Raw genomic sequence first — 26,722 nt, forward strand, 5'->3', positions numbered from 1 at the left:
TACTGTTTAAAGATAGAGTAACTTGTCATGATCAGTGTTTCAACTTTTAACTTGTGCTTGAACCCGTTTCTCCTATCACAAAGAGGCAGGTAGCAAGCCTGCTAGTGGTTTGTTGCCCTTTAGCCACTCCCATCTCTCCTGCTTTAATGGCCTCTTTTCACGCTCTTGACATTGGTCTGTACAGCAAACTGCCTGGCCACTGCTTGTATGACACAGTATGCAACATCCTGGAGTGGCTGAAAAGAGGTGCTCTACCTGAGCAACTTCCGTGGGCTGCAAGCCCCAACAAATGAATATAAACAAATAAATGCATCTATATAAATACAACCAAATAGTGTTTCATGATTTGGGTAGGAGTGGACCCTCTGTCAATATTTTCAGGTGTGTCACATTTGTTAGTTTTGATGAGAGGATGTCATTTATGAAATTTATATCAGAATGTTTTTCTTGCAGGAACATAAAACAGAGTCTAACCAATACAGAGGATTAATAAATCACCGAAAGAAGGGACTGTAGGAGTTTGTGGAGGAAAAAAGAAAGCTTCTGAAGGTCTACCTGACAAGGAGAATCAAGCCTTTTTCAGCCTTTTCCAAGGTGGAAAACATCCCATTTGGCAATCAAGAACTTTGAAGAACGTTTATTGAAAGTGTTTATTGTTGGTGTAAATAACACAAGTGTTATTTTGTTATGATGTCTTACAGTGGGGTGAAAGTGTACTGTTACACGGGTAACTTTTAAAAGCAATCACAAGAAAACATTTCATTGCCAGCTAGAGTATGCGGGACAAGCAGGAGGTGCAATTGGAATATCAGCTATTAAATCTATCTGAAAGTCTGAACAAAATCTAAGAATACTTCAATCTTCCTTCATAAAGACATACAGTAACATTAAATAAGACAGTTACGCTCAACAATTATGTGCAACATTCATGTACTGATATGGGATGGAGTGGGGGCTATTTTAAAATGACTGATCTCTGGATGTCATGTAACACAAAAAAATTGTCTTTTTAAACTGGGATTAATGTTAGTCTAATTTTCTACCAAATGCTACCCGTGTATTCCTGCTGTCATTTATATGTCTGCTCTGTGTATTTGAACTGTTCACATGTCCCAGAGTGTCCCTATGTGGTTGTTGCATGGTATTCTAATGTGTCTGCATTGACAAGTTGTTCACCTTTGCGTACTGAGAAACAAGCGGACATGAGGGAAGTTAAAATGGATGTGGCAGTATGTTGGCCAATTAGCAAAAAAAAAAAACCTAATTAAAGAGCACAAATCCCACCAAGTCAATGTCTGTTTGGATCATCAGACGTTGCCCCCAACATACAGATGTTAAATTCTTAGTCTGTACCACACCTTTTTAATCAACTTGTTCATTCAACATTTTCATAGAGAGTGATATTGAATTAACAACAGTAGTAATTTTGTCCTTCACATAAGGAGAAGCGTAGTGGAGGTATTAAAGCTCTAATTTAAAGTGTATTAAAGATTCAGGCTTGAACTGGCTGGTCATTGGACAACATTTTGTGCTTCTTGCATCAAGATCAACTGTGGTAATGAAGTGGCTGTTTTTGGTTGCAAAATACCACCAGAAGAAGAATCTTACATGTTAAAAAAATGAATTGGAAAAGCACTACAAATAACACAATTTGCTATGAGCCTTGAACAGAGTTGTAGTGTACCTGAATTAAATTGAATCTCTTATTTGACCTGGATGTACAGTTATTTCTTCTAGTTGTATGGAAAACCAATGTCAAACAGCACACCACTGAATGCATTTTCTGTCATTTGATGCTCCTGAAATTGAATGCTTTACTCATACAACTCGTCATACAAAACATGAAACTGAAAACATTTACTGGAACAGAGATTACTAGAGTCAAAGCCAGTCTTTGTGATATGAACGTATCAGAATTTGTAATAATCACTTTGACTATCATTCCCATTCAATTCGTTTTGTAATCTACAGCCAATAGTTGTTGTTGTAACTGATGCCACATGTCAAGTAAGATGTTGTGGTGAACTGGGGTGGGGTGGGGGTGGCAATGGGCCTTCGTAGCAGGAAGCCAAAAGGCTTAGGCCCCCCAGAAAGTCTTCACATTTTTACCCCCAGATAAATGCCAATGAGTATTTGGTCTACACCACAGACTATGAGTATTACGACAAGATGAAAATACAAATCACAAACCCCTTAGCTTACATGGTGAAAAGCACCTGCTTACAGTTAAATGTAGATTAATGTAAAGACTGGCATATTTTTCAGGATACAAATGTCAGCGTAGTGTCTGTCGTCTGTGGATTCAGAGACAAGTTTATAAGTAGGTTTTTAATAGATTATTGTGAGCTTCATCTAGCAATGATAATTTTGTCAATGATGAGACAGGAAACAAATCATGCAATTTTATTCAAGTTTCTGTTCATGTATACATTTGCGTTTTTCTATCCCTTTTTCTAATTATAGACATTTACACTGTAATTAATGAGTCAATTCATTTTATTGACTGTACTGTTGAAATTTAACATAATGGTCTATGATAAGGAAAGTTGATCAGTACTGCTCCCTGCTGGTCATACAGAAAACAACATCAATCCCTCTGTTTTCTGTACATCTTGGTGAGAGATTGGGTAAACCCTGGCCTGGTCACCAGCTAATTGCAGGGCACATATGGACGAAACAACCATTCACACTCAAATTCAAGGCTATGGACTTAAACTTGAACTACATGACTTGTCTGTTTAGTTGTGAAAGTCTGCATTTTCACGAGTGTGCCATTTGTTTTGCTTCTGAAAGAAAAGTTATTTTTGTGTGCAGTGCTAGCAAATGTAGCAGCCCACTAGCATGTTGTGATTCGGAGAGCAGAGGCTATCTCATGAAGCAGAGTTCATGGAGGGAATTCCGAAGATTTAATTTGGATCCAATTATATTTTTGAAGGAATCAGGAAACATGCAAGCAACTCAAAGGAATGCAACAACTACAACATCTAACTGCTACTACTATCTGTCACTATAAAACGCAAAAACAAGTAAGTTACGTTAACTTTTCCAGGTTATGAATATCTGTTATGCATTTACTTTAGAAGACCATGAAGTAGTACAGAATATGGCAAATGGGTTTGTAACATTAAAATATGAATTGTATGTTTGATTTGTGGGTACTCAATTTGACTTGATTGATTTTTGCGACTGGGACTTGGTACTTAGATCAGGACACAGACACGCACATTTGCACATACTGTATGTGATTTACTTCACTGTGCATCCATGTAAATCTCAATCTCACTTTAAAGTTCATATTAAAGTGCATTTATTTCAGTAGTTCAATTCAAAAGGTTGAACTCACATATTGTATATATTTATGAACTTACTATAGGAGCACATTTTTCAGAAGGCCAGTGTTTGTTTAATGTTTGGTTGGCACACAAAATGTGCCTAAAACTTAAAGCGGAAGTCAACCCAAATTGTTTCTTTACAATCATATGTTCTATTCAGCCCCACCAGTCTAAACACAGCATTCTGATTAATATTGTGTTTGTGGAATATGAATTAAGCAGTAAAATCCACCTATTTTTGTACATCTCGGGGGCATTTTGCCACTGGCTGTCAACTGAAAATGAAATCACAGTTCCTCAGGGCTCAGGTAACAACCGATCATGGTTCAGCTTCAGAAAACAGGTGATTAGTCATACCTGTGCATATGGTCCAATTGAGTGACTGTTATCTGCCATCAATATGAGAATGTTGATAGTGACACAGTATTTATATGGATGCTAGTGCCGCTACTCCATACATTACCCAGATTCATCGCAATCTCTGAAAATATCATAATTTCCCTCTTAGAAGAGGAATTTGCAGTGATAAGAACAACACCGGAAGTGTTGCACTGTCAAATAACAACAGACAGCAATATAGAAGAATAAGACCAAAAAAGTAAATACAGTAGTGCTATAGTATTAGAAGTAGTAGTAAGTAGAAAAGGGAGAAGGGAGACTCTTAGATGATTGGGTATCTGTGGTTATTTCTTGTGAAATCTTATCAGTTCAATTGTGATCAAAGCCTTTGCGGCGCCACTCTGGAGAGATGCCCTGCCTCAGCGGCGAAACCCCTGTGACCCTGAGATACTTGCTGAGGTTGCCAAAGGGGTTCCATGCAATGTGAGTATGATTTTACAGAGTTCTATCTCAAAAAAAGACCTTCAGTTGCTACATCCTTAGTTGTTCCTGCAGTCTGTCTTCAGGGTTTGCCACCCCACTGAACATAATTTTTGATTTTTAATACTGACTGAACATGTATAAAATGTATAATTGTCAGGCCAACCATTTTCTGAGAAAATCTGGGACAAAAAGTCATCTTTAGTCCTTATTTATTGTGCTCAATTTTGTGTTCCCAGTTAAGAGACCTGTTTATGCCTTGATGTCTGGGTTGCTAATTGTCTTTTTAAATTTGTGAATGTTCAACGACCGAGCTTTGCCATTGTTTTCATCACTTTCCATTTAATCTTCTTTAATTTCTTTGTATGCACATATGTTCCGTATCATTTTCAATTTCTCACACTTCCCCCTAATATCCATTCCTCAGTCAGTGTGATGACTATAGGGGTGGTTCTGTCTGATCTAGTGGATCGGCAGCAAGTCCAATTCAGGCCCAAATGGATCAGTGTTGGATAGTTTTTATTAGAACAAGTCCAATCCAAGCCATAAACCCAAACTATATCATATGTCCTCAAGATCAATTGAATTATTATGAACTAATTTATTTCATGATGATTCCGAAAATTATTTAAAAATATATATATTTTTGCAGCTTTGTATGTGAGGTCTGTGTCTCTTTTATTCTCAATGACCAATTCATTGCGAATAAAAATATAAAAATATTTCCCTTACTAACAGGGCTACTGTATACACGATACGGTGTTGTTGTTGTTGTTTGAAGAGTTGTTGCACAATTTGTCAAACATGCTTTTCTTTCCATTTGAATTGAGTCTAGAATCTATCTTAGCACATGAGCGGAGTATTTTCAGTTGAAGGACTTTGAGGCCCTGTTTGAGCAGTTGATTGAAAGAAGCATGAGTTGCTCATTGGATGTCAGGTGTGGAGAGAAAGCCACCAGCTGATTTTCTCACGCAGATGCATCACGTGTGTGGGCACATTTGCAAATGGCTGTGTTAAAAATGAAACTATACTACCTTATTTTTACTAATAATATGACTTGAATCTTAAAATAGACAATACAAAAATGAACTTTTATGTCCAGAAGAGTGTTATTTACTGCTTTTATTTTCTGCCTGACCAGATGGATGGAGGAGTCTTCGTGCTCAAAGGTGCAGCCGACGGACTTGTGGGACATGCGGAAGGCAAGGGAAGGCCACGCTGCATTTGGACCCGTGTGAGTATTGAGCAGTATCGTATGCTTGAGGAGCTGATGTGTCACATCTCACCACAAGGTGGACGTGAGTGCACTGAACGACACTGTGAACCACAACACCAACATCGTCAGACACTTCTGGACATGTTTTTGAATGACAATGATGTGGGCCAAGTTAGTTAAAAAATGTCATATTAAAAAAAAAAAAGTACATCTATTTTTGACTACCGGTAACTTGGTTCACGTCAGTGTCATTTAAAAACATGTCCGGCAGTGTGTGAAGATGGTGTTGTGCTGTACACTTAGTTTTTGTCCCGGTGTGCTCACGTCCCCCTTTGGTGCCATCGCCTAAGTGTGTGCGCATCATTTGAAGTAAGTGACATCACACATGAGCTCGTCAAGCAGGCAACACTAAAGCTGCTTCCATCGTCAATGTCTGTGTGTGCAACTTGAGTTAGCTCACACAAACATTGACCGGTGAAATGCTTTCAAATTGTCATGTTAGCTTCTCTGTCCAATAAATTGTTCAACTTGAATTGGAGTTTTTGTGTTTTATTTGTAAATCTGCCCTCATTTGAAGCCTTTCATGCGTGTCGGTTGCTGCAGTGGAAAACTATTCCAAAGCCTGCTTTAAGTCTTGAGGTGAGATTTGCACCTCAGTCACTACTACTGTGGACACAAGTGTCACATTACTACTCCTGTTCGTCTCTTCATGACTCAAAACTCGAGCAATCTTTAAATTCGAGTTTGGGTCATGTGAGATTGAGGGGAATAGCAAAAGACTTGTGTCTCATGTAGTGACTGAAGTGCAACTTTGACCTGATGACTCAAAACTGCCTTCCCAAAAACTATCTGCTGCTAGGACGGCCCCTAACTCCGCCCAATTTTGAATCCACCAATCACAGGGCAGCTTGGATTTGCATAGCCAATCAGAATGCACTGATTTGCATAAGCATGGCCACTTTTGCCAATCTAACCAATCAGAGCGCTCCAAATTTGCATAGCCACGCCCACTTCAGATCCCACCAATCACAGCACATCTAATTTGCATAGTCCCGCCCGCCCTTTGACCAATCACAGCCTTTTATTCGCATTGCTCCACCCACTTCCAGACCCATCAGCGAATCAGAAAGCCTTATTCCAGCCTTGCCACACCCACTTTCCAGTGTATTCCTCGCCCCCCCAAAAAAATAAAAAAATAAAAAGCTGGGGGGAAAAAAAAATTTTTTTTTTTTAAATTAGATTTTTATTTTGTTACTTTGCTTGAAGCAAGTTTATTATGATGTGTGTAAGAATGAGGTTGAGAGCTTAAGTGTCATTTGTAATCAAGCTTTATTTCTTTTGCAGAGTAGACAATCACAAACAAGTTACAAGTCGGATGACAGTCTGCTCGTTGCTTGGTGGTGCAGTGGTCGGCCAGCGAGAAGACAAAATTGCAAGTCTGATGACAGTCTGCTCGTTGCTTGGTGGTGCAGTGGTCGGCCAGCGAGAAGACAAAATTGCAAGTCTGATGACAGTCTGCTCGTTGCTTGGTGGTGCAGTGGTCGGCCAGCGAGAAGACCTTGGACAAGCGTGTGGACCCAAGACAAAAAAAAAAAAAAAAAAAAGTCAAAAGTTAAGTCAACATCCTGTGCAGAAGATGTTTGGAGCTTAAAACCTACCAGCAATCAAGACTCAAGTCTTCACAGGTGAGTTATGATGGATGATCTTGTTCCTTGCTGCCTCGTAAGGGGAAGAAAAAATACAAAAGAATTGGGTCAGAAAAGTTGTCATGAGGATTGTGCAGTGAAAATTTAAAGGGCATACCATCCAAGTGTAAATGTCTCCCATTTCTTCTCAGGCTGCCTCAAAGTTTGGCTTCAGCACCTCGTGGATGAGCAAGCAACAAGAAAGGCTAAAGTGTTGCTGGTCTCTGGCTGTAAGCAGGTACTCTATAGTGCGCCACACTGGACTCAAGAACAAATCAACTTTGTCGAGCCAACTGGAACATGCTAGCTGAAATGAAATGTTCATTTTCTTACCAGCAGACTATTCATCCTCAGGCAGACGCACTTTGAGTCACGTTGCAGTTCGTAGCACTCCAGTGGCGCCATCTGCAGGACAAGGAACATGTGCGTAGACAATTATATTATTAACCTGAAATGCAGTTACATTTTACTGTACGCTTCTGCAGGAGCTCCTCATTGATGCAGTCATCTGGTACACCATGGCAAGCTTCATGATATGTACCAGTCAAGTTGGATGACATGTAAAGACAGTCTCCTCGTCGCTGCAAGGGGGGAGTAGTCAGTTGGCCAGCAAGGAGCGCACTGACGAGCGTGTGGACCTAAAGACAAAGGTGAGTCAAAAGTTAACTCAAAAGCTTATGGCATCAGCAATATACCATGAATGTAGTGTTTCACCTTTAATGACAACATGGCGACTCATTTTTAGTTGACCAAAATATAAACTGTTTTGATTCACTGTCGAGCTCCTGAAACTCTGGACTGGTGCAGAGACTTCTCCCGGATGGACACACCTGCAAACGCCACAAACGACGAATCAGTCAAGCTGCTATTTTTAGTAAGTTTATTTGCATGTCTTTGTATTGTAAATGTAGGCTGCTTTCAGGACCTTCCATATTTATGGAGACTTTCTCTTTGCCCAGCAGGTGGAAGAGTCCCTGACGGCACCCTTACTGGGAGCTGCAGAAAAAAAAAAAAAGCAGAAGTTTGGAATGGACACTGCTGGAAAGTTACATTGGGTCTCCAGACCCTCCTTCAGTTTCATCCAGAATCTTGGCTGGTGTTTCTTCCTGAATGATACTGCAGCAAACATTAAATTTGACAGTGATCCAAGTGTTGCCCTTGAGTGCATGTTCCCACCTCACTCAGGTGTAAAATCCAGGTACAGAGAGTTAAACCCCTGCCACAGTTTGGCTGTAGACATAGGTGCTTCCACTCAGCCGGCAGGTAAACGAGCTCCCCAGAATCTGCTTGAGTGGAAGCACATGTGGCGCAAGTCAAACTGAGGCTGGGTTTTTGCTTACCTCACTTGGATTTGACATAACTTCGCTGATAGGTAAGATCACAGGAGGCCCCAAGGTCAGCACATGCTGAAATAATCAAACATTTGTACATGTATGAAAGCGTGTGTGTTTTACCAGTGAGAGCAGAGCTGGACGCCTCTTCAACAGCATGGTGGCCTGAAAGACAAGGGAACGTAAGCATTCCACTTCAAAATACTCAGACTGATAAGCTAGTGGCTTAGCAACCCGATTTAGCAGACATGCAAAAGTCTCATGACGCCATGTCCGAAACAAACAGGAAGGCATCCATTTTAAGGGTAATTTGGGCCATTCTGATCTGAGCCTATCGACAAATAAGAATCAACACACACATACTTGATTTAGTCTGTTTAATAATGATATTTTGTATATAAAAACACTGCAATAGTGCCATATTGCAGTCGACCTGGCCGTTCTGTTGAAGATGCAAGCCTGTGGCAGAAATGAGACAGTTAACACGCATGCATGCAAATATTATGATATAATATGATTTATTCAGTTTAACTATGAAGTTTTTTTTCTGCTTACCTTCGGCAAACCGCCACTATATAAGTCCAGATGCTGGAAAAGGTTTGAGCAAACGCTTCGTTACTCCGTCACACAGAGTAGCTGCATTAATGTTGAATAAACATCAACTTAACCATGAATAAATATTTAAATTATTGCATTCATCCAGTTATCAGTGTCTACGTTCCAAAAACGCATTTTGGTGCAATTTAAACTCGTAGGAGAAGTGAATTAGCAACGCTGGCAAACGCTTTAGCTTGCCATGTTAGCAAGGCGTGAGCATGCCAAAAGTGATTCTTTAAGGTCAAAGTGAGCTAAAGCAGTGAGTTTTAAGAGGCTATTAAAGATTGAGCACTCACCTTGTCAAAGTTTTCGATGATCTTGTGGAGCTGTGTGGGGAGCAGCTGGAGTACGAGGACGACAGGTGGCTGTCAGCTACCGGAGAAAGAATGATTCGCTCTTTTTTCCCGACTTAAATAGAGTTCAAATGATGACGTCACTTCCAGAGAAAAAAAAAATAAAACTTTTATTTAACACAGAAAGCTTAGCAGTAGACGCTAGCAAAGCAGTTGTGTTACATTGAAAATGCAGGAGCGAAATAATGGAAGCATTCTCATAAATGCTTGCTGGGGCTCGAACCTGGTTTGTCTGCTTTCAATGTCGGTATATTTACCACTTGACTACCTTTTAGTGTAAAGGTCGTTCTCGTTTAGTAGTATATGTCAACTATGACGCGGTGCATACGCATATGTAATTAAATTATATATATAAAAACAACCGTAGATGCTTAAGAAGATCTGATATGGTTGAATGGTTATTGTCACAGCTTGGACTTTAGGAGACCCGGGTTCGAGTCTTTCAGCGTTCTCCATTTAGTTTGTAAATGGAGCAAAGAGTGAGGATCGAACACGGGTCTTCGGAACACCGCGCTACCTCTTATACCACTCGGCCAACAAGTGTTTTTCCTGCAGGATTCCAATCATCCATCCAGCCATTACCCGAGTCGCTTCTCTTACCTGAAAAAAGGAAATGTAATTGGGGAGAGGGCTGGCATCCCTCGATCGTGAAGTGGTCACTTACACCGCTAACATTCCACGTGGACTCTGTGATGTCACTCAAACCTAATAAATAACCCCCCACCCCACCGGTGTTTACTACCACTAACTTCATGACGTCATCCATCGGGAGAGAGTTTGCAAAGTCAACTTGATTTGAAATTGAAGACGCACATGGCAGTGTAGTTGGTTACTTTGCTTTATTGGTAATGGTGAATAAAGTGCTTGAATAAAACACGCAAGTGTCTTCTTGTCTGCTTCAGTTACAAACAGTCGCAAAAGTTCAGTTCGTGTTTCAGTTTCAAGATGCTTTGTCGAGAAAGGTAATTCTGCTGGGAGGTTGAGAAGCGTCTCGTCTCGATGGTTGGGGGGGGCGGCTTGCTACTCGTCCGACAGGTCAGTAGCCTTAACCTGCAACACACAACGAAACATGGTGAAATCAAATTTAATAATAACTATTAATACTATTGGGGAGAAAATGGGACGACTTTCCGAGGGCCCCCGAAAGTATTACGTGTCATCGGGTATATACACAACCGCTCATCCAACCCACCCGTACCCCAAACATCACCACCTCCAAACCAAATATACCAGTGTGTGCGTGAAAAGGATGAACGAGAAGAAACTACGACCGATCGCCACATAAATCTCTTAAAATATCAAAACAACTCGCCTCACTATTGTCTGGACATGGAGCGTTTTCCTCTTTGAGTGCGCACCTATGGAGAAGAAAATGGTGATGTCCATACAATCTCAAATATTGGTGCGATCCTTTTGAAATTGACAAAACAAGTCTTTTTTTTAACTTCAAGTTTCATTTTGAAAAACGAATTCGGACGTTTTTACATTTTTAGTATCTGCTTCCAAACCCAATATTTAATGACGAAAAAACTGTCCACATCTTGTTCACCGCTAGCTGTTGCCATGGTTACAAGGCACGCACATCACAGTCGTTTAGCATTCTGAAGATAGCTTCACATTTCAACGCAGATGTGTTGTCCGTGTCCTCGTTAATTAGTTATCACAGAAGAAGATAATTGTACAATACCCTGGACTGCTCCCTGCGTGCTGTTTAAAGGTTTATTTACCGTAACATTGGTGCTAATTTTGGTTAGCATGTCTGCCTTTTACTGTATGATAGCCTTTAGCTAGCGGACATTCGTTGTTTAATCACGTTTTACACGCCAGTGTTGCGTGGAACAATAGCTTGGAGTGACAGTTAAACAACTTGAAGTAAGAACGTTTGCCTCTTATTTGTAGAAGTGGTAGAAAAGTGCCCTGCCCTGAGATAATCTTGAATGTAGAAGATCGATGAGAACACGTTAAATTAATTTGCCTGAATTCAAATGACTACTACCCTTTGACTATTGTACACAGACTTGTGTATTGTACATACATATTTGACAAGATCGATATCATACCTCGGGTCAGTAATGCAGTCTTCCTGTTGACGTTTCTAAGGATCCAACTCTCCAATCACACGCAATTTCCCGCACACTCGCCTGCCTGTCTGAATTCTAAGTTTACTTCTTGTAACAAGAGTTGATGTTGCTTGCGTACTGATTTAAGTGAGGGGACGGATCCATCTGACAAATGAGGGTGTACATTACTTGAGCTCAGTTTTTACACTAATTGTTGTCTCCTCCTTTTCATTTCTTATTAATCTAATGCGTTTTTCACCTGGAACATTAATAACTCACAAAATCATTTGAGGATTAAAAGCGGCATTTAACATCTCATAGCCAGAGCTGTATAAACGTCATTGGTGATTCTCATTAAAATAGTATATTTTCAATCATTATTACATGTCTAAGTACAGTCCTTTGCTAAATTCATAATCGTATTAGTTTTTATTTATTTTGTTTTGTCCATGTTTGATCATCTCCCGCCATTTATTTTGATACTAAGACAAACTTGATCAGGAGAAAGAGCTGACAAACAAATCAAAATGATTACTCTTGTGATGTAGTCATATGACCACAAGATGGCGGACTATACTTGCCATTTTTAAACTATTACGGTTATTCATAACGGGCCAAACAACCAAAATGGAGAAAAGTCAGGACTTCTTTGACTGCATTTCTTTAAAATGCAATTGGCCTTTACCTCGTCACATCAGTATTTTGTTTAATTTTTTTAGTGAAGCTTTAAAAATGTGCTCATTTGGAAAGTGTAAGTAAAGTGTGAAGTACTGTAGTAATATGAACAACATTGCGACCATAATTTGTTATATAGATTTATTTGTTCATTAATGTTCTGTCAAAAATGAACTCCGGCTGAGACTGCAACAAAATGCGGACTAAAAACGAATCACTGTGTTGTATAGTAAACTGAAAAAAATATAATCTGTATGATGTATTGACAAATCAGCGTTCCTTATCAGAGATGAGGTCTGTCCTAACAAGTTTATTCTGAAATATAGTTTGAAAAATGTCTCTCTAACATGTGACCTGCCATGCATTATTGATCACCCGTTTCTTTGCCAGTGAGACATAATTAACATGTAATGTGAACCCGTCATCGAATTTAAACATTTATATTGCTTATCTTTCAGCCTAACCGCAAGGCCATTTTTTTTTATAATTACACCATTGAGCGTCATTCATGTCTTAATTAAAAGGCAAGCAAGGACAGACATAATTTATGTGACACAAAGTGTGCTCTTCATCACCTTGTGGAGTGGTGCATTTAAGATTGAGAAACAGTTAAATCATGAATAATACTAACTTCAAATGTAAAAAAAACGACATATATCCAACTGTAACTTTTGTTACTGTAAAAGATTGAACTCATACTTTAGACGTCCTTCCAGACTTGACACTAAGCAACACAGGTGGCATTATCTGTTATTTGCGCACATTTTGAAGTTCTTGTCAAAGTTCATCCTACTTCCAAGAACATTTGTGATTTACTAACAATAACCGCCAAAACATGCATTTTTTTTCAGACGGTGCATACAATGAGTTGAAAAAAATACTGCTTCTTGTTTTCCTAAATATCACAATATGTGCAATATGGAAACCAAGCATAAAAACTTGAGAAAACAAAACTTTATTGATGGTTATTGACAAGTGGAAGAACCATAGTGCATGCACATACAATGACAGTGCAGGAAGCTTCGTTTTGAACCACAACACCTACTGGAAGCAGCACTTAGATAAAGTAGTTACAGAATCAGACATTCAGCATAGTGAAGACCTTCAAGTCATCCTGTCTCTGAGCATAGATCGTCATTTGGAACAAACACAGATATGAACCAGCAGAGCCACTCTGCCCTGATGCTTTTACGCTGCCTTTAATGCGGTGCGTCTGAGGGTTCGAATTTGTGATAGATACAAAAGGGAGGATATGTGAACAACACCACTACTTGGGAACATTTGTAAACAGAATGTGGTGCAAGGAGTAGCTTGTAGACTGGCTCGTAATACAGCCGTAGCCAAGCTCCCTTTCCTCAAGTAGCGTCGTTCAAATACACTACAGATTGATTCCATGAACTTCTATGTACATCATTAATTAGTTTCTTCACAAATGATTTACTTTTTCATATGTATATAATTGTATAATAGTCAAACAGTTGTTTTTCCAAAGAGTAAAGGTTGATAGTCTAGAAAAGTAAACTATGTCACATTAAAAATAACATAAGAGCAAAATCAACTGAATACAAAAATGAGAAAATTTACACCTACAGCACTGATATGTCTCAGATTTATGTGGAAATTACAAGTTACGTGTGCAAAATGGTACGTTTGACAACATAAACAAATGAGCGAATATACTGTAGAACTACAATGGATTTATTTGTAAAGACTTGCTAGAAATCGCAACATGACTTAATAGAAAAGGAGCTAGCTTCTCCTAGCAACTGATCTAATTGCCTAAATCTAAAACATTATACCATCATGTATTTCATATAAGATAACATCTTCACTGCACAGTTCAAATATCATACATTGTTTGATTATTATATCTTATCCCCCATAAATTTGTAATTACTGGACAAAAAAAAACAAAAAAAACAAATGAACATTTTTGAAAAGATGATAAAATACACTGTAATATATAGTACTTACAAATTTCCAGCAATATAAAAATGTACCAGTGAATTTATTGGAAGTTCCTATTAAAAAAAAAAAAAAAAAAAATCAAAACTATTTCTAAAAAACATCTACATCCCAATAACCATCGCTACTCGGAACAGAAAAGCATTAGTGCAGCCATTTATGATTAATGTCTAAGTTTATCTGACAGATTGTGAATTTTCCTGTCATTCACATTCTTCAGATGCATTATTGATTCAATTATTTTTCCATATTTGAACTCGCAGAACAATCAACTAATTAATGACCAAATGTTTTGGTTGCCATGACGGCCCTTCCCCTCTTTATACTTTGCAGAGTCTTGACTAAACACGAGAACACACGGATATGTTCAGTGAAACCTTTGGCTTAATGTGATATAAGATCTAACTGCATTATTTAGTCAATAAAGCTACAGCCTGAAAACGTGCTGACTCACATAATTTTCTCCCTACTGACTAACTCTGACACTAACTACGCTCACGACTCTATCCTCTATGGAAGCCGATACTTGCTGGCATTCCTTCCAACTTCCTATCCACATCACAATCTAAATTTTGGATCATGACTAAATTATCCCCAAATAACTCACAAAAGAGTTAATGCATCTCTGAAAAAGTTCATTGTTGTACAAAAACTAAAAATAACTTAAGTGAACAAAATAAATAAAATACACAAGAAAATTTTACTCCAACTGAATGCAGGATATTTTACAATGAACATAATCAAACTGCACAGTGAAATGTAAAGTTGAGGTCACTGTAAAAATAGTTTTCCCTCAAAACAAATGAGATAAGGAAGCCATGATCTTGAGATGATGGAGTTCAAATAATTAACAATCCTTTTCTTCTCTATGCTGCTTTTAATTAGCCTATCCTGCCCGCTAGTCTTCATAAAAACTCAATTTATATTACAATGTTCTCAAGACCTCTTGACATGATCCCAAACTGCATAAAAATGCATCGGTCAAAATTAGTAAGTGCAAAAGGATGCAGAGAGAAGGAAAAAAAAAAAACCAGTTGACAAGCATAGTCCCTTTAAACACTTAAAAAAACAACAACATCAATTCTATGCAATGAAAAGCTTGAACCTCTAAATTGTTTTACTTTATTTTTCTATTTTCCTGAAACTTCATGTCAAAATTTATTTTCTTTATTTTAGGAATAAAAACAAAAATCTCACGATTTGGAGACACACGCTTTTCATTGGCAAAGTGTTAAAAAAAAAAAACGAAACTAAAAATATTTATCATACAGAGTGGGCGTTATATACAACAATATGTATCAGATAAATATTTCATCTGTGTCCTAATTTTTACTCTAACATTTAATCTATTAGTACCATGGACACCATTTCTACAGCTGAAAACTATGTTGAAATCTTTCGAAATTAAAACCCCACAATATCAAAATACACAGCACAAAATATCTGAGGTATAAGATGAAAAATATCAGCTGTCATTTTAGTCTTATATATTCTTCTCTCTCTTAGGAGATGCTGAAATGATGCTTAAATTGCATGTATTGCAATACCCAGGCCTCAGCAATGTCTCTCTTATATTCACACTCCTTCATTCACGCACGCACACAGTCACACACACTTTCTTCCTTGTCCAGTTGGAAGGTTGTTTCAGTTGGGGAGTGTTGCTAATAGGGAGCAAAGCGGCTGTAGCCTCCCCGGTATATACTAGCCTGGAGGGAGGACAGCACAAGCCCTACGTCGTCAACATGGCTCCGTGTTTTGGCATCTGTCAGAGGGGTGAATGCATTCTGAAAAAAACACAAACGCACATGAAAAGAAGTCATTGTAAAAGCAACCAAGTCCAAACGCAAAATAAACATGCACACCCTTGTTAGCTCCCCTTTCGGCCAGTACCCACTAGAACTACAGTTCCAATATTACATTACCGTTTTTCCAGTGCAAACCCAATTGGGGGAGGGATGAAAAGAGCAGACCCGTGACCGGAGCAATCGTCATGCAGCAAGCACAGCGAGACACTTCATGCCGGGGGAACATGCCAACAGCTATGTGAAAGAAATCCAGTCAATATACTTGTTACAAATTGGAGGGAAAAATGGATTAAAAAAGACAACAAAAAATCGAACAAAAGGGTCATATGACAAATTGTGAATTCTGACTGGGAGCATCGATTGAGGAAGGATTATGATAGATTATTCCTGCTAAAAGGTTATTGAGAAGGTTGAGATGTATCCCAAGTAAAATACCACAATTGGTATGTTATTAATGTCCCAAGAAAAATATTTTATTACGCATCAAAGAAGTACAGCGGCCTGTATGTTCAATTACACTGGGAGTGGAGCTCGTCATGCTGATGCCGTTCACACAGATGCCGCAGGTTCAATTCCCGGCCAGGGCACTAACTCCCTTCCGCTGCCGGATAAAAAAATGAGTGGGTTGTGTCGAGGAAGGACTCTGTTAGGAATAACGCCTCTTCTAAGCGGTATTACTTATTTGTGTCATGTTTGAATCGATAAAACTAAATCAAGGGAACCCTTTTGCTTGAAAAAGACGAGTGCATTTTTAAATAAGATTTACATAAATGCACACAGTTGGATGGATGGAGTGATACATTATTCATCCACAAGGGGAACTGAGTGTAGACTAGACAATATGATGGTGTCATTTTTGTTTCTGGCATTTCAACAATGTTTACGGGAGTGTTGGCCTGCACCCCTTGAAACAATATCTACAGATGCAAAATGTTTAAGACGCAAAATCAGCCATAGCAATTAGATACCGAATTGATTGAGACTCCAAACATAAAGGTACAGGGTACCTGATTTAATTTATTTATTTTTTTTAGTATAATGAACCCTGTCTCTGTATGAAGTCATGCTACATTTTCAAATGGACCTTACTTTGTCATCCGATGCAATTCAAAGCAAGACAGGCAAGTAAGTTGTTGGAAACTATACAGACTTCTGGCATTTTACATGTTTGCATATTGCTAACAATTAATCTCATTGAACTGACACATTATAACTTAACACAATTTGATTAACATACATTAAATTCCATCGCAAAGATATTTCCCTTTAGTTTGCGTGGGGAATTGTGACCAATGATCACATTTGAACACTCCTCTGACCATCGCTCACTCAGTCCTTTCTCCCTCATGTCCTCCCCGTGGCTGCGGCGCCACAGGAGATTTAATTATCAAAATGACTAATTATTTCATTACCAAAGAGTGTGGAGTGAGGTGGTATTCACCAAATTAGAAATATAATAACTAACATGGACTGGGCTGCCAAAGCATGAGGACATTCATCACCTTTTACAGGCGGGATTAATGTGGCATTTGGACTGCCGTTAGCAGCGCAGACAAATTCAATTAAGTTTAAGTGAGGATAAGTCAGCGCTGCAGAAAAGCTCATGCACAACGCCTGGGAAGTTGGGCAAGGGAAGCTAGCCCAAAGCAGACCTTTGAAGGGCAGTATGCAAAATCACACAATAAGTGGTATGCTTAAATGCTGTGGATCATCAAGCCAATTTTACTATCTCGCTAAGACATCTCAAGTAAATACAAATTGGAGTCTCAAAATGACGATTGTATTTATTCATGGGGATAAAGTAACTGTCACCTTCAGACATGATTACTGCCAGATTAGTTGAATCAAGAAATACCCTAAAGTTTAGGGGTGTCAAACACATTTTTGTTGCGGGCCGCTTTGTAGCCCTCGGCTTCTCTCAGAGGGCTGTTATGAAGGTGAAATTGTCTCATCTCAAATCGTCAATTTACTCCACCAAGAACATATCCAGGAGTTGACAAACCCAGAAGAGCATCCAAAGGATTGCAGGCCTTACTGACCTTATTTAATGTTAGTGTTTATGACACAACCATAAGAAAGACACTGGTCAAAAATGGCATCCATGGGAAAGTTCCAATGCGAAAACTACTGTCGACAAAAAAACCAAAAAAAAAACCCAAACACTGAGCTCACATTTGCAACAAAAGTATTTTCGTAATCCGCAAGAAATAAAATAAAATTTAAAATAAAATTTAAAGTAAAAATAACAGCATTTGATATAAAGAACATCACGCCAACAGTCAAACATGGTGGCGGCAGTGTGATGATCTGTTGCCATTTTGCTTTGTCAAGACCTGGATGTCTCACTGTGATTAAAAGAACAATGAATTTGACTGGCTGCCAGAATATTCTGCTGGGGTACATCCGACCATCAGCTCATGGCCTCGAGTTTAAACTCCCTCATGTTATACAGTGGGACAAAGACCCGAAACATACAAGCAAGTCCATCTCTGAATGGCCCCCACAAAATAGAAAGGTTTGAAGTGGCCAAGTCAGAGTCAGGATTTAAATCCAATTCAGATGCTGTGGTATGAGCTAAAATGGGCAGTTCATGTTCAAAAGCCCTTCAGTATGACTAATTTAAAACAATTGTGCAATGAAAAGTGGGACAAAAATTTTCCTCATTGCCCCCTATTGCAAATGCTTGATTTCAATGACTGCTGCCAAGGATGGCACAACCAGTAATAAGGTTCAGTCAGTAATTACTTTTTTATATAGGGCAAGATAGGTTTGGATTTTTCCCTTAAAAAATAAAGTCATAATTCTTCAGTGGCATTTGATATTTCCTTGGGTTGTTGTTAGAATAGGCTTCTTTGGCGCATGATTAGATAGTGAGACTAGCTAGACTTGTTTTTCAACGTGACCTTTTACTCGTTGAACGCCCTACACCTCTCAAGAGGCACTGTGGGGACGAGAAGCAGGAGGAGGAGCAGTAACGGTGTCGAGAATTATATTTTTTGTGCAAAGTGGTCCAAACTGTGTGCACCCTAGTAAACAGTTTTTTACTGACGGTTCTCAAATAGCGGTGACGAAATGTAATTTAGCGTTAAAGGATGGCCGTGAAAAATAACAACGGCAGATTGATGGACTGGGCCATTTTGTCACTTCTGTCGACTGAAAATGACAACTGCTCAGGTAATGACCAATCACGGCTCAGCTTCAGAAAACAGGTCAGCCGTGATTGGTCGTTGCCTGAGCCCAGAGCAGTTGTGATGTCATTTTCAGTCGACAGAAGTGACAAAATGGCCGCACCCAGAGACTGCTAAAAACGGGTGGATTAACTCTTATTCCACAAACGTAATATTTATGAGAATGCCTTGCTTCAACTAGTGGGCTTGCATGGAACATATTCTTGAAAAAAAAAAACATGTTTGGGTTGACTTGCTCTTTAAACTAAAAAAACGGATTTATGCCCTGCTCTACTCAGTGTCCATTTCGATTAGGGGAATAATTAGTGTTTCGGATTCACCTCAGAAGTGTGTATTCCATTTTTTTTTTTTTTTTGGTGCTAGCAAGACTTACAGCAGTTATTTTGCTGTCCGTCATTAAACTAATTAAAAGAAAAAAAGGAGAACATGTCAGAATCTGAAACTCAAGGTAAGGCCCTCCAAATAATGCAAGTCGCACGGTGTCTCATTATCCGCTCTAAAACAGATTCTTCTTTTAAAAAAAACCAGATCCAGTTATCCCAGGTCTGCTCGGAGCTCCCTACTCTACGGCCACAAGCCGACTTTTGCTGCTCCTGCTAAGTGCACTGGTAAATGAATGGACTCATAAGCATGGGCTCAATTATGATGATTAGCTCATTGTAATTTACAATTTGGGTGTAAAATCTCAAATGGCCGAGAGAATTATCAGCATGATTTTGCCGTTTCCCTCATCAGTGAAACAAAATGTGATAATTGGCCATTTAGCCTGTATTATTCCCACTCCACTCCTGCCTGCCTGCCTGCCTGCCTGCACCTACTGCAGTGATGAACAATGAAAACACAATTAAAGCAAGTGACACGCACATCAAAAAGAGGAGCTGGATTCAGTATTGCAGTTTTTGCGGGGCCTCATAATGCTCAATTTTGTTATTGTAATAAAGATAAGATAGGCTTTGAGGAAGGAATTGGGGGAATGACAAATGTGTGACAGGCATGGCAGTCTTACCATGGCACCAACGCTGTATGTGGCTGCTGGAGTGAGTGTGTGGTTGTAGGGATCGGCAGCATATACTCGTCCATAACTACAGAGACACCAGAGAAAACAGATCAAACGATTTTGATCAAAAAGATACACACATACTAAACCTTTTCCGTCACAAAAACAGTTGGAGCTTTGGAACCTCCCTTTATGGTGAATTTCACCGCTCAAGAAATTAATATGTAATGTTAGGATTAATATTAAGAAATGATAAAAACAAAAACAAAGGGGAACAACATAAACGGGAAGATATATACCACAATATGCCTCCTTAAAATATTAAATGACTTTGAAAGTCTTTGAGACTCTTACATCATGTTCTTTGATTAATGAATTTATTGAGCGTAAGACAAAATAATGGGAATCTCTCTTAGAGGTAGACCCTAGCTTGTAAATCTTTCAGGTAGCTCATTAAACTTATCCTGAGCATGCTATTAAAAGTCACTACAATTAAATTTGGTTATAATTTGAAAGTTTTTATATCGAGCAATTACCTTCTAGGAAACAATATTGATAGTATGCATCTATTGTTAGTATCTGCCTCACACTCAAATCGGACTTTTCTGTGTGGAGTTTGCCTCTTTTACGCATTAAAAGATGCAGGTGCGGTTAATAAAAAACACTCCAAATTCATCCTACAGTAAATGTAGCGCGGTACAGTACAATGTAAATAGTTGTCGGTCTATACCTTCCCAGTGATTAATGGGCAATAAATCCTGACACTGTCAACCAAAGTACGATGGAATAGGCTCCAGCTCACCCGTGACCTTGCACAGGATAAGAAGTAAAATAAAAACAATGGATGGATAATATGTCTCCTGCATTCCAGGAATCTGGGAAGTTGGACATTTCAGACTAATACAAAAGTATAATGGATGCCAGAAATTGATTTGTATCAGGGGTTAGGGCTTAGTGACTTTATATAATTTAAAAATATATATTTCTTACTTATAAAAAAAAATAATAATAATAACATACAAATTACAAGTCCATATATACACAATCAATCATTGTGGGACATTGAATATATTTTAGCTACATATATTTAAAGGGAGAAAGTGGAAGTCAACCCAAACATGTTTTTTGTCAAGAATATGTTCTATGCAGGGTCACTAGTTGAAAACAAGAATTATGATTAATATGAGTTAAGCAGTAAAATGCACCCGTTTTTAGCCATCTCAGGGGGCGGCCATTTTGTCACTTTTGTCGACTGAAAATGACATCACAACTGCTCAGGGCTCAGATAACGACCAATCACGGCTCATCTGTATTATTATTATTATTTTTTTTAAGATGCCCTACGATTGGTCGTTATCTGAGCCCTGAGGGTGAGTGATGTCATTTTCAGTCGACAGAAGTGACAACATGGCCGCCCCCTGAGATGGCTAAAAACGGGTGCATTTGTTTTTGCTTAACTCATATTTGTTTTTGCTTAACTCATATTCACAATAATAACACAATATTAATCAGAATGCCGTGTTTCAACTAGTGGGCCTGCTGGAAGCATATTCTTAAAAAAATATATGTTTGGGTTGACTTCCGTTTTAAAGAGAAAATACAGAGCAGCTTTGCTTACTCCCATTCATGCTACGTCCGACCAGATCTCCTCCCATCCTTTTTGTGTTAATCCTCCATGATAAGAGCCAATCAGGGGCCAGAGTGTGTGCCCATAATTGAGCAGATTTGCATAGCAGCCCAGTGGTTGAAGCGATTAGAAGTTAATCCCGATTAGTTTTGGACATTGCTATTCAACAGCCGCACCCGCCCAACACTCACACTCATCCCAGCACTGCATTTGACCTGTCTTATCTCTCAGTGCAGAGCTCTAACTCATCATCAGTGTGAATGTGTGACAGTGTGGGAGAGTGTGTGGTAAACTGCAACTGCTACACAAATTCCAATGCAATTCATGTCAAATGCAAGTTTTAAAAATGACCCTGAGATGAAAAGATAAATGGCGTAGTGTAATTTGCAAGGGCTTTAATCAAATACCCAGTGTTTTAGAACATAGCAAAAAGAACAATTGATTCTAAATGTACTGTTTGGATGACATTTGTTGGATGATAACAGAGGAGCGGGTTCTGTTGTTGTAGAGGACACCCTGATGTGATGACTTCCTCTGCCATCAAAGTTTGAGATCACTCAGACAATTATGTGATGCACTCAATTAAATAGGATCATTATTTTACAGCCTTAATTTATACATGTGTGCGTGGTAAAAGTTTCATAATTGGCTTGCATGAGCTTATGAGCGCACCTACATGAGCGACTGCATTGCTTTTGCGCACAACGTAAGCCAAAGTCGGGTGAGGACTCGTCAAAGCAGCTGTTGTTACTTCCCCTCTGTGATCTTTGTGGCTTTAACGTGGCCCACATGGTGCCACTTTGGCCCTGCACAGATGCTAACATCAAGGCACGGGTGCACAAGCAACGGTCCCCACAAGGCTCGGTCTTTACACGTCTACATCATCGGTCTTCTTGTAAGCCTTTGCTTTGGGATCAATGAAAGCTGCCCTCAATCACATATTGTTTTGCGGTACTTGAAGCAAACAATGCACAGGCATTTCGCATCAGTCCAGTAAATACGATTGCCCAGTGCTCTAGTGGTGTGCCAGAGCGATTTGGCTGTGCGAGTTCCCGGCCCCGCAGCAGTCTTTCGGTGCTGGTGTCCCGATAATTGCTTGGCGTCTGTGTCCTGGGGGTTTGCCTAACTTGGGGGCGGGATGGACTCAGCACCTTTCTGCACTGCCAAGAAGCTGGCTACACGATCTTAGACAATACATCAGCAACCACTGTGACCCAGTCTGCAGTACTTACTGGTCAGACCCAGAGTTGGTACTGCATAAGTGTTTGCGGCCACAAGTGTTCTATGTGTGGATTTGAGGACTCCCCGGTTTTGGGGTGGAAAGGGATGTATGTCTCTACTGCTCAAATTCTTGCAAAACCATACAGTGCTTACAATATTATAAAAAATACAGTACACCCCATTTTGCCCTGAAAATGGTTTGATCCATCGTCCTTCTTAATTGCTTTGGCATTGTGTTTTTATCTTGCTGTCATTGACGGATTCCCCAATCAGTTTGTTTACATCCTTCCCTAAATTAGTACACCAAATGTTTTTGTAGACCTCAGTTCATTTTGTCGCTGCCGTCTTGTGTTACATCAATGAAGATTAAGCTCGTACCAAAAGAGGACATGTAAAACCAAGCCATGGCATCATCTCCACTGTTTCACAGACAAGCTTGTGATTTCGAGATTCAGCCTATCACTTGCTAATGCTAAATGCTAATGCTAATGTAAATGCTAATCCTGGTCTCATCAGTCCATAAAACCTTTTAAAAACCCTTAATTTTTAGGCCTATGTCTGTCGTTTGATGGCAAATTACAGCCATGTTCATGTTCTTCTTGTAAATAAGTAGTTTGCATCTTCCTGTTTAGCCTCTGTACTTTTGTTCATAAAGTCTTGCATTGTGACACATTCACTCTTGCCCTGTGAAGGTTGATGCTGATGTTTCCAAAAGTTGTTTGGGGACTCCCTCTTACCTGTCACTGTATGCAGCTGCTGTGGCAGCAGTAGGCTGGGCAAATCTGTAGGCAGCGTAACCACCCTGAAACACAAGCATACACTAACGTGAGATTTGCGAAAACAACTTAGACTGAGAGCATTTTGTATAAATGATAACTATTCCCTGCAAGTCTTTAATTGTCCAATTTTTGATCATATCATTTGTACTTTAGTTTAGTTGTATGAGAAATAGCGCAACATGTATCCCTACATCCCAAAATAATTACATTGTATATATTTTTTTACATATACACATACACACACACATTCTGGCTATTTATGTAAAATAAGCTGTGCTTATAGTTACCGTGTAGTTACTGTTGAATCTGTCCAGCCAAAGGTGAATGAACAGTTGGTGAAACACTCTGACTGTTGTTGGCTATTGTGAAATTAGCCACTGGCAAAACGAAATAAAATCTACATTTCACTTCAGCTGGCCCGTTTCCCAGGCAATAGATTCATATGTAAAAGGGGGGTTTTAGACAACTTTCTTTGAAGGAACAGAACAACTGAAGAATACACAAACACACTAAGCCTGTACACAATCTAAATCAGCACAATCTAAAGCAATTTTATACATGAGCCATGCGAAAAATTCTGCATTTAAAAAAGTAACAATGCTCAGTTGTTTTTTTCTTTTTTTTTTGCTTTCAAGTAACTAGAAGAGTTATTCGGAAATGTTTTCAGTATGATAGAATATAGTTCCAAACCACTGTAAACGACAACCTGTAATACACAGAATATCTAGTGTAACGTTTGTTTGCCAGTGTAACAATTGTTTGCTGCCTTTATTTTCTTCACTCTCACTAAACAAAGGCTCATGATAGCATATGCTGGGTGTGTGGAACATTCATTCTCCAATTAACCTTTTTTTTTTGGGGGGGGGGGTATTTATTTATTTATTAATATTAAATAATCAGTGAAATGAATTAGGTTCTATATTTAAAATGTATAATCAAGTCCTTATTTAGGAAACTCAACATTCAAATTCTTAATGTCCAAAATGAGTGTTTTTTTTGGGTCTGAAATTGGTTTGCGTCCAGTCTAGTGTGTACACCTCCTCAGCTGGGAAAGGCTCAAGCTCAACCATAATCATGAGGACACGAGGTGAACAAAATGGATGGCGATAAGCATTGGGCAGTAACAATTATACTAGTTTCATTTATAGCTTTTGAGGAAGGGGATGTAATATTTTGCCAATTAGACTGAAATGACTTTGTATGAGACGGCGGGGAGAAAAAAAGAAATATTCTTCATAGTTTTATTTCTTCAATTTTAACATGTATTATAATAATAATGAGCTGCTTTGGGGTTGTGTCAGGTCCTCACATACAAAATAGAGTACAGGCTTTAGTTGTTTGTGTGCTTTGCAATCGTAGTACATAAAGCACAGTAACAAGGTCTTTTATGAATAGGTGCTGCTTTCTCTGCCAGGCGGCAACCCCTCCATTCTCAATGACTCAGAGTGTATGTGTGTCCTGACACCGGCGATGTATTATTACCACTATAAAGTGTGGAGTCAAGTAAGGAATAGTTAAATGAACAGTCTGCCCTCTTCAAGTGACCAGCCATTGTAACGGTGTATTGTCACTCCTAACTGAGTGACTAATGGAGGCTTTGTGTGCATCGTGTGTGGGTGTGTGTGTGTGTGTGTGTGTGTGAGTGTGTGTTTGCCAACAGTTGGTGTGGTCAAGGTTTGGCCACCCACCACTCAATCTAACGCGGGGAGTGTCGTCATCCATCACATTTACTGATGCGTTGACAGAGGACAGGTGGAGCGGGACTTTTTATATCCCGGCTAGGCTCATGTAGCGTGGGATTACTTGTATGCGCCATCACTTATTTAATCTACAGCATATCGACAGTTTATTTTATTAGTATTGTTTTTTTGCAGAGTGTGTTCTTGAGTACAGGCCAAACATAATACGACAGCAGCAGCCCCCATGTTTCATGAAGTCATTTTTCTAATTAGAAAGGCTGAGTAAAACACATGAGGTTTGGATACTTGTACTTTAAAGACTCACGTGGGAAATTTAGCATAATGCTTCCTGAGCACTTACTCCATCCGCTATATTACAGCTATGTCACTCTCGCAACAATGTTCTTCATCACCCCCATTCCTCCCTTAAACAATCATGAATGTGATCTGTGATATTCTGTTAAAATACGGTAAATTAAAACTTAATGGTTCCAGATGTTTCAAACACCTCATTGTGCAATAGATTTTCTTTATATCTTTCACAGTGTATGCAATATAACCAGACAAAGTATAGAAATATAATAAAGCTATTTTTTTTCTCCAGATAATGAAGAGATTCAATTTTTGGACACTTCGTAGCAGGTGCAACAACTACTTCATATTTAGGTATAACTAAATCTAAATTGACTATTCTTGAATGAATCAATAAAAAATAAATGTACTATTTCTTTCATGGTAACAGTTTGGCATACACAGTGGGTAAATGATGATTTGCTATGATTTTTCTTTTTTACTCCAAATTGAAGCTAAAACTAATACTGTACAACATAATTAGCCTAATAGCATGATTGTCATTTTTGAACATTTTCAGAAAACAATGAAAAAAAAACCAAAAACACACACACACACACCAAATTCCACAAACAAGAAGAGTGAGTCAAGTTGCCGTGATTTCATCCTTGTGGATTGTCATGACCTGCATGACTAGGAATTAACATAGGCATGAACATAAATAAATAAATAAATAAATAAATAAATTTGAGAACACATATGAATCCTATTTTAAAATTGATCTTGTTGGCAAGTTAAATATGACTTGGGCAATAATGCTGATGGCTAACGATATTGTACAGCAATTGAGCTCGTTTTCTGTCGCATGAAATCTGATACTTCAGTGTTAGAAGCTTTTAGACTTGTTTACTTGTGTATCTTAATCGTCTGATTGCAGTATGTGGCCACAAGGCTAAAGGGCTACAAACAAGTCGAATGTTAAAACGGCAATCTACGATAACATTGATCCTCCTCCATACATATCCTTGGCATGTATGAACAGTACATACATGGTAGCTACTGAATCAATGCAATCCATATATGCAATCGAAACAAATAACAG

General features: G+C 38.8%; 3 protein-coding genes across 12 annotated transcripts in view; 1 reads left to right on the forward strand and 2 right to left on the reverse strand.

The window, feature by feature from the left end:
* Positions 1-1,711, forward strand: part of LOC147134758 (junction plakoglobin a-like) — a 58,801-nt gene extending 57,090 nt beyond the window's left edge. The window contains exon 17 of the mRNA XM_086055848.1: positions 454-1,711. The gene's annotated coding sequence lies outside the window, so the exon portion shown is untranslated. The remainder of the gene's footprint in view (positions 1-453) is intronic.
* A 4,966-nt stretch (positions 1,712-6,677) lies between these two features.
* Positions 6,678-9,789, reverse strand: LOC147134759 (uncharacterized). The gene is made up of 13 exons (XM_086056164.1): positions 9,696-9,789; positions 9,277-9,388; positions 8,939-8,971; positions 8,817-8,842; positions 8,507-8,548; positions 8,229-8,338; positions 7,978-8,048; positions 7,767-7,882; positions 7,544-7,690; positions 7,386-7,457; positions 7,171-7,310; positions 7,026-7,082; positions 6,678-6,925 (listed from the first exon to the last, which is right to left on the reverse strand). Exons 1-9 carry the CDS (start codon positions 9,787-9,789, stop codon positions 7,581-7,583), a joined length of 714 nt encoding a protein of 237 aa, XP_085912290.1. The 3' UTR covers positions 6,678-6,925; positions 7,026-7,082; positions 7,171-7,310; positions 7,386-7,457; positions 7,544-7,580.
* A 3,218-nt stretch (positions 9,790-13,007) lies between these two features.
* rbfox1 (RNA binding fox-1 homolog 1) overlaps positions 13,008-26,722 on the reverse strand; it is a 154,438-nt gene continuing 140,723 nt past the window's right edge. For 6 of the 10 annotated variants that reach the window (XM_086055337.1, XM_086055333.1, XM_086055338.1 and 3 more), the window contains 3 exons: positions 23,609-23,673; positions 20,033-20,108; positions 13,008-15,817 (listed from right to left, as the gene is read on the reverse strand). In XM_086055337.1, coding sequence (XP_085911463.1) covers positions 15,695-15,817; positions 20,033-20,108; positions 23,609-23,673 — 264 coding nt within the window. In that variant the 3' untranslated portion in view covers positions 13,008-15,694. Of the gene's footprint in view, positions 15,818-15,955; positions 16,073-20,032; positions 20,109-23,608; positions 23,674-26,722 lie in introns of all 10 variants that reach the window. The other 4 variants (XM_086055340.1, XM_086055339.1, XR_015090095.1 and 1 more) reach the window with 3 other exon arrangements.

Source organism: Filicampus tigris, chromosome 16, assembly GCF_054856515.1.
Source record: "Filicampus tigris isolate MCC_2025a chromosome 16, RoL_Ftig_1.0, whole genome shotgun sequence".
Classification (NCBI taxonomy): Eukaryota; Metazoa; Chordata; class Actinopteri; order Syngnathiformes; family Syngnathidae; genus Filicampus; species Filicampus tigris.

Coding starts and splice junctions, on each gene's coding strand:
- LOC147134759 (XM_086056164.1), bottom strand. CDS start 9,789: ATGGAGAACGCTGAAAGACTCGAACCCGGGTCTCCTAAAGTCCAAGCT. Junction 8,972..9,276: donor TCATCGAAAACTTTGACAAG/GTGAGTGCTCAA, acceptor AACCTTTTCCAG/CATCTGGACTTATATAGTGG. Junction 8,049..8,228: donor GGATTTTACACCTGAGTGAG/GTGGGAACATGC, acceptor TTTTTTCTGCAG/CTCCCAGTAAGGGTGCCGTC.